We start from the raw sequence: 14,812 nt of genomic DNA on the forward strand, positions 1-14,812 counted from the left end.
CTCCTGGATCACTCTTTCGGGTTGAACTTGGTGGAAGAATCTTCCCCGTGGAAAGGGAAGCAGCCTGGAGAGCAGGAGGTGTTTCCCCCCTTTGCAGAGCAGGTCTGAGTCTCCCTGAGTTCAGCATGATTTGTGGTGGAGGAGGGAGGATGCTGAAAAGCTGCTCTGCTTCCTGAAAAATCCACCACATTAACCATCCTCTGTGAGTAAACTATAAATCCTGAGTTTAGATGGCATCTGATAGAAAGTCAGTGGAGTCAGTCTGGGTCAGGCCTGGCATAGCAATTTTTAAGATAGATGTCATAAGATAATTTATTGAAAGAGGGAAGAGCTACTTTGTTGGCCTGAAAAGCCTATAATTATTGACTATCAATATTCTTTTCTGTCAGCATCACACATAATTGGATATATTCATGATTCAGTCAAAACTCCTGACAACATCACACAACTGAGGCAGCCTCGTAAACCTCCAGGAATAATGGGGAAGTCTCTCCTTGTGTGCAATCTGTGCCTTCAGCAGTCCTGGGAGAGCAGCTCTCCCCTCCCCAGTCTGTTGCCTCTTATATCTGAGGTGCCTCTTTTTGCTTCTTTAAATAAAAGTTGTATCACCCTGCAGGGAAAATACCAATAAAAGAAAAGAAGTCTCATTGTCTGTGGTTAGGATTAAGGTGCAGTTAAGCTCCTGTGTTTTTCAGAATAGGCCAGCAGAGCCCAAATAGGTGTTTTTAAATAGTTGGTGCTTCCACTGACAGACTTGGTGTCACCCCAGGCAGATCCCTGACCCTCTGTTCTTCTTTCTCCTCTAAAATTGGGACAGCAGTGCTTCAGTTTGCTCTCATGAGGGACTTGGAGATCCTGGAGAGCCAAGTATTGCACACCAAGTTTCATCCTCAATTCTTCCTTTTTAGCAAAGGTTCAGTGTTACAGCCTGTTCAGATGCAATGTGCTGGTTTATGGTCGGGGCTGAGGATCTTCAGGTGCTTCCAGAAGCAGTCAGTCTTCCACTTGACACAAGGGAAATCTGGGCATTAAGGGGGGAAATAAGTTCATCCAAAAATCGAGCTGAAGTAACCTGGTAGAGGTTTCTCTTTGGAGGAGGGGTGTTTGCACACCTCTTTTGCACGTCACTGTTTTCTGATCTGTGCTGCTGCAACGTGGGGTGTCTTTCTCTCCACTAAATGAAATATTGTACATCTGCTAGACTGAGGATTTCAAAGTCCTGATTTAAAAAGCAATCAGATGTGGACAAGCAGCTCGTGTCAGAGGAGGTACCTGAGTGGCCACGTGCCCATGCCAGGCTGTCCCTGCAGGAGCCCTGCCCCGGGTGGATCCATGCTGGCTGTCCCCAGGGAGCTGCTGCAGAGCCCAGGCTGTGACCTGTTGTTTGTGGCTGCTCCTGACTCCAGGGCAGCTCCTTCCATTGGCAGTGACAAAGGCTGAGAGTGCAGAGAAGCCCTCATGTGAGGCTGTGCCTGAAGAGCCTTCTGAAATGGGCTGTGAGCTCAGCATCCCCCAGGGAATGTTCCTGCACAGGCAAACAAAAGGGAGTGCAGAGGTGACAGAGTGGAAAGGTGATTCTGGGCAAATGCTAGTGAATCCTTTTGCCTGCTATTTGTCAAGCTCTAAAAATAGCAGCAGCCTGGATGAGACATCTCAGGCTGGGGCAGGCAGGCAGTGCACACACATGCCTGGGTTTGGAATCCCCTGCCCTTGGACACGGGGTTTAAAGCCTTTTCATTCAGAGGTTCTCAGTACCCTGTTAAATTTTATGTCAGGTCCTTCAGTATAAATCATGAAATCCCTGCAGGCTGCTGCCCAGGGTGCCAAATGGGATGGGGATCCTCTCTCTGGAGGTGCAGGACAGCTTGCAGCAGTATTTTGATGCTGAGAACATGCCCCATCTCATCTCTGCACGGGTCTTTTCCTGTCTCCTTTCCTTGTTTTTACCTGCTCCATTTGCAGTTTACTCAGGGTTAGATTTTCCAGCTCTGGATACGGCTCCAGGGTGGGATTTTGCTATCCCTTAGGGCCCTACATAGCTCAGAGCAGGGAAGGAGGGGTAGCAGATGGATGCTGGAGCAGGTGTGATGCTCCTGCTGCCTGCAGTGGGCACAGGTCCCAGCAGGTGATGAGGGTGGCAGCTGAGGGAGGGCTGGGAGGGAGGGCGTGTTTGTCTGTCTGACTCCTCGGGGTTGTCTGTCTGGGAGTCTGGTTAGGGGCTCACAGTTCATGGATGTTGCTGTCCTCTTCCTCGCTGGGATGAGAAAGGATTTGCTGTTTCTCAGTTCATTGTAACACCTGATTGTTGCTGTTCTAAAAGGGAGGGGGAGTTGCCAGCTCCAGCTGGTGACTCCGTAGGGATCAGCCCCCAGGAAGAGCTTTGCCTTTGGGAGCTGGGCTGTTCCTGCTCAAGCAGCAGCATTTCCTTCTCATGAATAGTTCCTGATGTGCTCCCCTGCTGCTCCCCTCAGGTACCATGTCCACAGCAAGCTGGTGAGCTTCATGGCACCTATTGACCACTGCACAATGAATGATGATGCCAGGTGAGTAGGAGATTAATTATGTTTCTCAAATGGCTCCATGACAGCGTGGTATTGACCTGTTCTTCAGCCTGTCACCCTCTCCATTCCTTCTTATCAGTTCCCCATTTGTCACTGGCATCATAGCCTGGGTGTCTTGGTCACATCTGTCCTGGCAGCCTGGCTGAGCTTTCACTCTGTAATTACTGTAACACCAAACGAGAAGTTGTCATAAATCTCAGCGCCTGCATTTTGATTCCTGCTTTAGAACTCCTCCGGTTTGGAAGTTTCCCAGTTTTATGGAATTAGTTTGGAAATACACAGTTAGGCTACCTGGTGTCTTCAGGTAGAATCAGAACTTAAAAAGAACTTGTCTTCTAACAGAAATGGCAACTTCTAAATTCTGGTTAATATGCATTTTCTTAGCTCAGTGAATAACTTGAATAGTTCTCTCAAGATTCACTCAAGACTTTTATGTTGCTTGTGTTTATCTCTATTTAAAGAGTAAAGAATTTTATTGGAAGACTATAATGTTTAAATGTGGTAATTAGTGAAGAAAACAGCAGGGAAGTGTTGTGCATAGTTACCAGACAGCTCTCCCACATACCCACCCATATTTCTTCAGCAATACACTTTAAACCCCAATCTCCAAAAGCTGAGCTGTTTGTGGGAAGGAGCTGGAATAATTTCTCGGTGAATGGATGTAGAAAGCTTGAGAAACATCTTTCCCCTGGGTTGTGGAACATGTTTGTGCTTTTTGAGGGAGAGATGTCATTTGTCTGTTTGTGAAATGGAAACCAAGTACCTGCTGCTCTTTTGCTGCTGCCTTTTGGGGGATTGCAGGGACTTACAGATGAGAAGTAAGATCTTCTGTGTCCATAGGACCTGTGCTGTTTCATCAGTGCATCTTTCTCAGTTCCTTTACTCTGGTTTTCTTCCTCTCCTTTTTTTGTTTTTTTTTCAAGTGAGAACAAATCCCAGCTGCTCTGATTTTTCAGTGTTTGGATCCTCTCACCACAAAAATAGATGTGGTAGGGTCAAGGCTGTTCCTCCAGCTGTGTAGTCCTCATGTTTAGCTTAAATTTGCCTCTGCTGTAATTTAGGACCATAGTGTCTTTTCCTGTTCCAGGTGGGAGCAGATCCTTGCTTCCTCTTTGCAGCAGCCCTTGCACATTTGAGTGGGAATTCTTGTGAATTCTTTTTGGCTTCCTCCCCAGTTTACACCATTTGTGTTTGCATCCAGACACAGAACACATCCAAAATGCTGCAGTGGGTGTCTGAAAATTAGGCCTTTTGTAGGTGTTTTGGTTCAGCTCTCCCCAGATGAAGAGATGTGCTGCTCTCAGTTATTTGTTTGAAAATGAAAGCCACTCTCTGGGGGTCACCTCACATCTCTGTTTAAAATCCCTCTGCCCTTGGCATGAGCCACAAGCCCTCTGTGCAGCACACAGCTGGACCACACAAGGCAAGAAGAATTCAACATCTGCAGGTGAATTAAAAAGAACAGGCCAGGGCTGTGTGCTGGAGAGGGAAGCAGCAATGGTGACAGCTTCCCTTTGTGGCAGAAGCAGGCAATTTTATTGTTTGCAAGTGTGAGTTACTGGATTGAAAATGCACATATACACTTCACAGAGATGTGATTGTGCTCTGAGCCAGTTTTATTTTTTTCTGGTCAGGCTCTTAAAAGGCATGACCCCAAAATTAATACACCTCTGAACAACAGGGCACTGTGCTGTAGTGGGAGAGATTTCACAGTGCCAGTGAGCTGTGCATAAAATGGATGTAGAAACAGCTGGCAGAGCATTCCCTGAGTTCTACCAGTGGCTACAGGGGCAGGAAGACACCAGGAAAATGCCAGTGAATAAATAAATATGTGTCTGCAGATGTGGGTGGGCTTGGGGGTGGTGCAGAGTGCAGGGAGCCAGTGGTGCCATGGTTCTGGTTCTTCCTTGGCAGTGCCCAGTCTGGGCAAACAGAAAGAAAAGAAATCCCTGTGACGAGGAGCAGCCTGAGCCCTGCCAGGAGAAGGGGATGAGCAGTCACTCCAGATTTTACAGCCTGAATTCAAGGAGAGAAGCACACAAGTCAAATAACTGCCTTTGTCAACATCACTGCCACTTTCTGCCTCACTCTTGCTGCTGGTTGGGATAACAGCACTGGTGGAGGCAATTAATCTTCCCCTTGCCCGTTTTCCAGGCACCCTAAGCATGGGCAGGGCTCTTTAACCTCATGCTCACATATTTTATGTTGTAATGTGTGGGGCACTGGTGGCCTCCAGCCCTCCTCCTTTTTAACCCCTCTCTGGTAGTATTTTAAAACACACACTGGGAAGTGATTTTTATGGTTACCTTGGGGTCTGTGTTTATAGACTTTAACACATTTATTGTCCCCGTGGGCCAAGGTTTTTCTAATCGGTCCAAGGTCGTTGCTGTGTAAATGCTCTGCCTTGGGACAAGGAACCCAAAGGCAAAGCTGGCTGTGTGGGCTGGGAGTTGTCCAGAGGAGAGGGCAGCTGTCTTGGGCAGGACAGGGTTGGTTGTGATTTCTCCTGGCTTTGAGGGTGGCATCATGTGGTTTCCCTTTCTTGGTTTTTCCCACCATCAGGATGTGGGATCCTTCAGTAGCTCCTCGTGCAAAGAGCTGGGAGCAGGCCAGTCTCCTCTGCTTTGGGAAATGGGGCACAGGGAGGTGAAAGCCCCCATCTCCAAAGGCTTTTGAGCCCAGAGATCCTTGAGGCAAGAGCCTCAGGGAATTCCCAAAGATGTCACACAGGACTGGGCTGGAGCTGAGGTTGAACCCAGACCTTCTGTGCAGTCATTGCCCTGAAAGCCTCCTCTTTTAGGAGGTCAGACATGTGTGCACTTGAAGAAAGGTCCTGTGGCAGTCTGATGTATTTATGGGCAAGCTGGGGCTCAGGATTCCCCCTGCAGACCGTGGGCAGGTGAGGTGTTGGGGTGGATCCAGTTCACAGCCCAGCTGTGAACAAGTCTGTGTTCTGGGAAGAGCTGTGTGTGGATTTGGGGTTTATCCTGTCTGTCTGTCAGCTGTGATACACAAATCCTCAGATCCCTGCACTGTCCACGTGCGAGAGGAACAGGGACTGAACACAGACACTGTACAACAAGGGCTGGTATCAAATCACTGCCAAGTCTGGTGAACATCCTAATTTCACCTCTGGAGGACAGTAACTTGCAGGGAGAGACATCCTCTGAGGACACAGATGTTTGGTCCAAACACCTTTATCTCCCAAGACAACTCAGGTTATTCTGACAGGTAAAACAAGATTGTGCAAATATGCAACAGTGATCTAATCAGCTGGAACAACAGCAATATTTTAACTGGCGCTACCTTTTAACAGCATCATTAAGGGCTCTCATTACTCTTTTATTAGAGGCTCACTCTATTTCTTATCAGATTACAGAATGAACATAACTCATGGCACTGATTTGATCTCCTGTTAAAGAGGATTACAGCTTTGCATTAGCTGGGAGTGACACGGTTTATAATTTGCTGTTGATACACAGGCTGGCGGTGTCACACGTGTGACCCCTCCCCAACCCCCCCGAGGGGAAGGACGCCCATACATCATCATTAAACATGGCACCCAGGGCTCTGCAGGAGCCAAAAGGAGCCTTTTCTGCAGGAAAGTCAGGCAGGACACGAGGGACACGCTGGAATTCCAAAGGGGGATTTACAGCTGGGGGAAGGTGGGGGAGTAGATCCCATTTTATATAGGTTGGTTTGTGCCTCAGCAAATGGATCCTTGGTAGGGAGGAGGAATTTGCATCCTTTATGAGCCAGATCAGAGGGAAGGAGATGGCTCTGATGGGGCTGTCAAACCACACACTGTCACCACAACGTGAGGCAGGAATCACTTCCTTAAATCCCACATGCAGGTGCAGGAAATGGCCCCACAGTCCCGATGGCCTCAGGTGTCCTGGGTGGCACAGGAGCCTCCAGCCCTCTGCTGCTCTTGCAGGAGCAGAGTGGTGCCTGCTGGGAGGCTGAATTAACACCCTGATTATCCAGCTGCCAGTGAGGTTTGGATTAGAGCCTTTCCCTTGGATCCAGGCAGGCCTGGTGCATTTTCCCCATCAGCATTCTCCCTTCAGTGCAGTTACTTTGTCACAGTGTGTCTTGCTGCAAGCAGAGGGGGGTACGTAGCAGGAAATCCTGGTATTAAAAGATTAATTTACTTATATGACATAAGAGTTTAATAAAAAAAAAATTTAAAAAAAAAAGGTTGGTGAGATACCAGCCTTTAACTTGGCTCACTTTGTACTTGGGGTATTAAAACACCATGAGAGCAGATTAATGGAGGAATTTGGGCTCGGCGATTGTCAATCCAGTGTGTTCACCACCACAGAGTTCCTGGGAGGAAGCAAAGCCCTTCCTGCTGGAAGAACTGAACCAGCAGCTCCTGTGCTGCACAGCACACACCCCAGTGACCCCACTGATGTGAGGAAAATGCCTCAGGTTCGTTTAGGCACAGCCTGCAAGAGAGGATGTCCTGCTTTGGGAAACAAAGGGAGTAGCAGGAGCATGGAGGGCAGTCTGGAACCAGAGGAAAAGCACATTATCCTGTGAAACTAAACCTGCTTGGATTGATCCCGAGGCACCACAGCTTTGGTATTGTAGAATCCCAGAATCCCAGGCTGGTTTGGGTTGGGAGAGACCTTAAAGCCCATCGAGTTCTACCCCTGCCATGGGCAGGGACACCTTCCACTCCAAGCCTCGTGCAACCTGGCCTTGAAATCTCTGCCCTTTGTGCCTGATTCTGTTTGTTTTATTTCAAATCCCCCCAGCCTGTGACTGGGTGAGCTCCTGGAGGTGCAGTGTAGCACCCCTGTCCTTCCTCCAGGGCTGTTGGAAGGGCTGGTGCTGGAGCAGGGGCTGTGTGGGTTTAGCTGAAGTGTGACCCAGCTGGTGGCACTGGGCTGGAATCATCGTGTCCCCACAGCTGATGTTTGACATCCCTGGCAGGAAGACAGGCACCTCTGGTATGGAAATTTCCTTCTTAAAGGGGAAAAAAAATAACCTGTTAAGGGCTGCGAGATGATTTGTCGTTTTCCCTTTGTGAGACAATTTGTCTTCTCCTGCATCAAATCTGTTATGAAACAGGCAAGCTGTGAAAGAGGGAAATCGTCCTCGGAATATGAGGAACACAAAGAATGGTTTCCTCTGCACAGGGCACGTCCCAGCAGCATCCCAGAGCCTGCTCTGCTCACATGCCCATCCCAAACCAGGGAAGGCACCATTTGATGGATTTCCTGGGGAAATTGGGGCTGCTGGGAGACAAGGCAGTGGAGCAGCGTGGAGGTGTCTGCACATCCCTGTGTTTTGCTGGGTCTCCGCATCTTCTGTGCTTTGTGCTGCAAAAGCTCCTATGAAAATGGGATTGGGACCAAAATCAGGGTGAGAAAGGTTCCACCTCTGCTCCATTCCCGTGTCCCGAGCTCCAGGCTGGGCAGGAGGCTGAGTGCTGGTGGAGGAGATGTTGGAATTGGTGACAGGGACTGCAGGGATGGACCCCAGGGCTGGTCATGTCTGGGGACAGAGCCGTGAGCTCCATCTCCCTGCTGCCCCCCTCTCCTCATCCCATCCCCACATCCAGCCCCTCCAAACGTGCAGAAGAGTGCCTTTGTTTGGGGCCAGAACCAGCTTTCTGAAATATTTATAAACCCTGTGCCTGCTCGCAGGGGACAAACCCAGAGGTCAAATGTCACCTCCCATAATTTAAAGCCGTGGGGCTAAAAGCTTTTGCAGAGGCACCAAGGACCCGATCCCGACCTGCCTGGGAGGGAGGGAATGGCAGGAGCCCTTTGTGAGCCCCCTTCAGGAGCTGGGTGGGCCATTGGGGCTGTCTGGCCAGGGATTTATGGCCAGAATTTCGGGAAGAGGGTGAGTGCCACCTCCTGGGGCTGCTCCTCTGCCCAGTGATCCCACATGGAGCAGGGAATGTGTGCTGGGAGGTGTGGGAATGCACAGCAAATCCCACTTTGCTTTAGGGTTTGACTGGGAGCTGGGGCGGGTTCAGCCCTTGAGTAGAAGCTGAGAATAAATGGTTTCAGCTCCTGTTGCCTTCCTGCATTTTCCCACAGAAGGTGTGGAGCAGCAGTAGCTGGGATTTGGAGCGGGGTAAAATCTGCTGGGCACTGAGCACACCAGGCTCACCTGGAGCAGCTGTTCCTTTCATTTCATTTTTTTAAGATAAATACTCATTTTTATTGAGAAATTAAAGGCTTCAGCTTTATCTTCCTGGTACCTGCTCTGCTTGCTGGGCACTTTAATGTGAATTTCACACCACTGGACAAAACATTTCACAGATTATTCAAGGTTGGAAGGGACCCACATGGATCATGAAGTCCAGTTCTTCAGTGAATGATCCATGGACTGAACCCCCAGACCTGGTGTTCCCAGCATCCTGCTCTGCCCAGCTGAGCCAGTCTGCTACAGAGAGTTTTCCAGGGAAACCATCAGCCAACTTTGGTTTCCATCAGGAGTCGTCTGTTTTCCACGGGTTTCGTGTTCCATCTTCTTTTCCAGTTTTTGTGAATTAGAAATTCATAGTTCCCAGTGGAGGGTGGCAGTAGGAATGGGGATATACTCATTTCAGTAATGCTTGTGGCATATTCTAAATTATCTTTTTTTGGATAGAAGAAGAGAAGAAGTAAAAGGTACTTGGGGAAAGGCAGAGAAATTGGTTGGAGGGTGTTTTTACTGAAGAGCACAGCAGTGACTGGAGCACTGTTGCTATTTTAATAAAAAAACCCACCCTCCAGAAACTGAATTCTGAATTTCCCCCCTTAATATTGTTCTTCTGCTGGTTTACAGAACTATATTTAAAAAAAAGGAAATAACATGAGTGTAATTACACAGAAGAGCCCAGCACTGGCTGCTCCCCCTCCCACATGAAGGCTCGTGTTTGGTTTCCCCTTTGGGTATTTGGTGCTGCTGCAAGGGGGTAGAGGAGATTCCTGGGGATCTGCTGAGAGTTTTTGTGATTTATATTTTGATGCTTCATAGAGATTTATGAAATGTGCTGCAGCTATTAATATTCACCCAGGGCACTCCTCTCTCTGTTTTGTGCCTGTAAAACGTCTCTAGTAGCAATACCTGGGGTCTGGAGGGGGAAAGCCACTCTTAGCACCCCAGCTCACCACCTGGACTGGCTGTAGCTGCTTTTATTTAATATTTAAAAATAATATTGTTGCCCTGGAAGCAGCAGTGTTCAGGCAGGGAGGTGCCACGTGCCACCCCCTGCCTCTGGAAGAGATGCATAAATAATTAAGCCAAGGTACTCACACACACATGTTTTATGGCAAATGGCTGTGTGGTTCCTGATCATTTTTTCCAGAAATAGGTTTTATGATAATACAGTAAAAATATTAAATTAGAAGATGCCTCACTAAGGGTGATAAAACCTTACTACAGTGGAAATAGGTAATTATCCCCTCTACAGCCTAAATGACAGTTTAAAAGAAATAAAAATGTTAGTGCTCATTACTTGCTTTTGTGGGTTGCAATAAAGGGTAAGTTAAATTTTAATTCAGGGAAGACCCCTGTATCGACCTGTTCTGGCTGTACCTGAGGTGGAAGTTGTGTTAATTACCCACTCAGGTTATTGCTCAGCACAGGCTGCCTCCAGACCTCTTTGAGCTAAAGTCACCTTTCCCCCAGCTCCAGGTAGCACTGGGTGTCTCAACCCAGTGGCTCAAGTCTGATGTTTAATATCTGTGGGTGGAGGAGAGAAATTTTATATTTTTTTAACCAAAATCCAAGTTCATTATGCATAGCCTTAAGGGGGCTGAAAGTATTAAAATCTGCACTTACCCTGGTGAATTGAAACAGAGACAAGGTTAAACCTGGAGGATTGATGAGTTTTGCTCTCTGCATGGTTAAATCCTGCTGAGGGGAGAGGCTGGAAAAGAAAGGGAGCCTGGCTGATGAGGAGAGGGGGGAAGAGGGTTGGGTTATTTTATATTTTATTTTCAGGGTGAAATATTGGCCCTGTTTTGGGGGTGCTGATTTTCCTCCTCCTGCTGTCACTGTGCCAGGGTGTCTGTCCCTGCTGTGCCATTATCCAGACAGACCCACTGGGATTTCACTTCATCCCATTCTTTTTGCCAGCACCATTCCTGGGAGGATGAGGGGACCCCCCTGCCACCAAAACCTGGAGTTTCCATGTCACAGCCTGCCAGTGCCAGCAAACATTCCTCTGCCAGCAAGGACAGATTCTTCCTTGGAATCTCCCCGAGCCCTGCTTGCTTGAAAAATGGCTGTTTATTTAAAATCTGTGAGATTGGAGCAAGTTCAGCATCGATCCCTGAACTCCTGTACCCTCAGGAGAGCATCAAACCCACAAAAATGACGACAAAAACCCAAGGAAGTTCCCTCTGGATTTCCCCAGATGCCCTTAGAGTGGTTTTTGAGGAAGGTGTGAGGCTGTTCCCTGTGGGAAGGGCAAAACCTGGTCTGTCCATCCTGCACTGCTGGCACTGAGACTTCATTCCCTGACTTCCTTGGGGGGTTTTCCTGCCATCACTGTTGAACACATGGAATTCCTCCTTTGGAAGCTAACAGGGAACCCTCCCATGGAGGTGTCTGCAAGCAGGGACAGGGCCCAAACCCAAAAATTGCTGTGCTTGGGAGGGAAAATCCCATCTGTGCACCCAACACTCCCCTCCATGTGTGCAGCCCCTGGCCAGAGGCTTTAGGAACTGCAGTTAGGGAAAATCCAGCTCTTCCCATGCCTTTTCCTCCATGCCCAGAAATTCCTGGTTTATAAGAATCCCTCCTTTCCCCCAGCTCACGTTCTCTGGTTCTAAAATTAAAGATAAATAACACCAGCCCACTTTTTTTTCTTCTTTTTTTTTTAAGAAAAATTTGCTCCTGTTATCAGAATTGCTGCACATGGGATATTAATTGGAATCTTGTTGCTGGGTCATTTTCATTGTTTTTCAAGTACTGTCCAAGAAAATGTATGAAAACTAAATTACAGCCCCACGTTGGCTGTGTGATTGAATCCTCCTCACGGCCCCGTACATCCTATTAAAATATTCAATCTTGTTTTCTTACTTGAAGAGCCTGTCTGTAAAGGGCAAACTTATAGAAGCCCTCATTCTCTGGAGATCCAATATCCAGCCACACTGGAATATTTCCATATTTCTGTCCTGCCTGGGACTGGGCTCACACAAGTTCCCCCCTCTGCCTGTATTTATTAACAAAGATTCTTGAATGCATTTTTAATTACACGAGGCCTTTCCATTTGAAGGAGTGGAGGGTTTGTGGCAGCCTCTTGGCTTCCATTTTGACCTTGAAAAGTAACTTTTCCCTCTCCACCTTTTTTTTTCCCCAGGACGGAGCTTTATCGGTCGCTGTTCGGAAAAGTCACGAACGGAGAAGAAGCGGAGCAGAATTAGGATTGAGCTCCTGGTGTTCTCCCAGCTTCTCCTGCCCTCAGCTGCTCCCTCAGGCTGCCCAGGAACAGAGCCAGCTCTCTCCAGCCTCTGGTTTGTCCCTAAAATCCTCCCAGAACCAGCAGCAAATCCTGCTAAATCAGAGGGAAGAGTGGGGCTGAGGGAAGAGAGGGAAGAGCCACTGAGCCTGGCTGAACACTCCCTGTCCAGCCTGGAATGCTTCCTCCTAAAGACAATCCATTTTTAACTATTCCTTTTAAATTCCTGACCTTGATTTTGCAGCCTGGGCACAGTGTGGGGGGAGGGACACAATCCAGCCCTGCCTGCAGCTGGGTCCCCCACGGTTGTGTTGAAACCTTGGAGATTTGGGGGCTGGGGGGGCTCGGTGCCCTGTTCTGGTCCTTGGCTGCGTATTGGGAACGGGTGACTTCATTTTTCACCAGTCAGGAGGATTTAAATGTCATTTACATAATTAACATGGCCTTAAAACAGAGGAAAGGTGCTCCCATGCAGGCACCAGGGCTCCCAGTTCACATTCTGGCTGTTGTTGAACACACACGGGGGCGTTTGCTGACCCTGACACGGGGATGTGCCGGGATGTCACTGCTCGTGACTCTGAGGCAGGGTCCCAGCACAGGACAGAGGTGGCTCCTGGGAGGGGTTGGTGGGGTTTAGAGTAAATCCCTATAAAGGGAATTTGGGAGCTGCCCTGATCAATGAGAAATGGGGCTTCTCTGGTGTCACTGATCCCGTGTGTTGGTCCCGCAGAGTTGCCCTGTCCCTGGCTGGGGTTTGGGCACTCCAATTAAAGAGGTTTGTGAGCTGCTTGTCCCAGTGTGATCCGTGCAGGAAAGGCCCCAGCGGGTCCCTCCCTGCCCCGTGGGAACGCGTCCTGGTTTCCTTCAGAAGGCAAAGGGTGCCAGGTGAGGATTGACTCTGGGTGGAACAGCAGCATTTATCAGGGATGGATAAAGCTCTGCTCCCTGGCAGAGGAGCAGAGCTGCAGCTCCCTGGGAAGGGCATCGATTTCCCTTCCCTGCCCTCCTTCCCTCCCCAGCTCTCTGATCCAGGCAGAAAAGCACCCGGATTTCAGGATCTGCTGATGACCTTATGGCCATCATTTCAATGACCCCACGTCCAGCAGAGCCCGTCCCAGGCAAAGCCCCACCAGGAGCTGTGGGGAGCAGGGTCCGTGGGCACAGGGAAGGGCTGCTTTTTGTCACCTGTGCCAGATGAGCATCCCTGGTGTGGTTCAGCTCAGCGTGGGCTGCTCCAGCAGCGTGGGCCTCCCCAGCTCTTGGTCCTGCTGTGACATTTCCCATGGAAAATCCCGGCAGTGTCACGTCGTGTCCCCACCGATTCCAGGGAGCGGAGGGTCCGTGCCCGTCCCAGCCCTGCGCTCATCTCAGCAGCACCAACGCCGCCCTTTCATCCCCACGGCTCCGGGCGGCCCCGCGGGCACTGAACCCGCCCTTCCCGGGATTTTGGGGCGGTGCGGGGCTGTCACAGCCCGGGCCGGGCCCTGCTCAGGGCTGGGGGCTGCTCCCGGGTGACTCCTGTGTCCTCTGCAGCTCCGGGGCTCTCGGTGGCATTTTCTGCTCCCCGTTCTGGCTGCAGCGTTCAAAGGGTGACACGAACCGCTTTAAGTGTGATAACTTCTCGCCGGTATTGTTGGAGGAGATAAGAGCCCGAGCCGGGCTAAGCAGCGCTTTTGAATTCACTTATCAGTGGTTCAGCAGCCGCTCCCCCCTGTCCCCATCCCTGGCACCACACGGGGACAGCCTGGCCGGGGCAGGAGCCTTGCTCTAAGGGCAGCGCTCCTTCCCGGCAGGAAAAGGGCCCGTACCTGGATGTGGAGGTGCTGCAGGGAAAGTGCAGCCCCGAGGAGCAGCCACCGACTGCCCGGAGCGGCTCTGGCGGGGTGGTGGCACCTCGCAGAGCCTGGGGACAGCAGGACAGGGGGGACGGTGCCTCACCAGCGTCCCCAGTCTGGCTCTGCTGCCCCAGTTCCTCTCCAGGGCGATGGTGTCTGGCATGGGCACAGCTCCCGGAGTGCTCCTGGACACACAAATAAAGGTGATTTCCACTCAAGTTTTTCTGATGCTGCCAATTAACAGCAAGTGAGATCTTCCCTTCCCCCCCCCAGCCCCATAGAATATTAATTCTTTATTAATTCATGATACAGCTGCTAATTAGTACCTCCACAAATGGGCATTACACCTTCGCAAAACACTCGGAGGTGTTTTGGGGACTGGGCTGTGCAGAGGGAGGGACAGAGGGTTGTGTTAATCCTCTCCCCCCAACCCCGCCACAGCAAAGAATTTCAACTTTCAGACAAACAACTTCATTTACAAGTGTGTCTCTAATTAGCTGCAGAATTAGTAAAGCAGAGTTTTCCCCCCATAGATCGGCCAAACCCCCGGGGGAGGCTCTGGAATGGAGAGAATCGCATTTCCAATTATTTTGTTGAATTGCTAATTTAGTTATTGTGCCTGGCGTAATTGTGATGGGTATTGGGTGTGCAATTCAATTTGTTTTAAATATTTGTGGGAAGGCTGATCAGTAATGGAGCTGACCTATTTCATGGCCCAAATTGAGAGAAGAGACTAAAACAAAAAACAGCTACAAAGCCCCAGTTTGTCTCAGTTTTTATTTTGATGTCTCTCATCCCTCTTAAGACTGTTGATGCAACAAAAGGTTTACATTAAAAGATGATGGCACTTTGATCTTGGGCTTTGGAGGGCTTATGGCTTTGGTACGTCTTTTCTTGGCATTTTAATGTGGAGATATTTTAGGCTAAAGAGTTTTTAAACGTGATGCCCGAGTTCAGTAGGGTCTGTCCCCTCACCACCCCCCAAATTTTAACTATCATGG

General features: G+C 49.4%; 1 protein-coding gene across 1 annotated transcript in view; it reads left to right on the top strand.

Moving 5' to 3' along the window:
- The window catches only part of AATF (apoptosis antagonizing transcription factor), a 39,001-nt gene extending 24,337 nt beyond the window's left edge, over positions 1–14,664 (top strand). Inside the window, exons 11-12 of the mRNA XM_069033523.1 lie at positions 2,472–2,543; positions 11,878–14,664. Coding sequence (XP_068889624.1) covers positions 2,472–2,543; positions 11,878–11,941 — 136 coding nt within the window. The 3' untranslated portion in view covers positions 11,942–14,664. The remainder of the gene's footprint in view (positions 1–2,471; positions 2,544–11,877) is intronic.
- The last annotated feature ends 148 nt before the right edge of the window (positions 14,665–14,812 follow it).

Source organism: Aphelocoma coerulescens, chromosome 19, assembly GCF_041296385.1.
Source record: "Aphelocoma coerulescens isolate FSJ_1873_10779 chromosome 19, UR_Acoe_1.0, whole genome shotgun sequence".
NCBI lineage: Eukaryota > Metazoa > Chordata > Aves > Passeriformes > Corvidae > Aphelocoma > Aphelocoma coerulescens.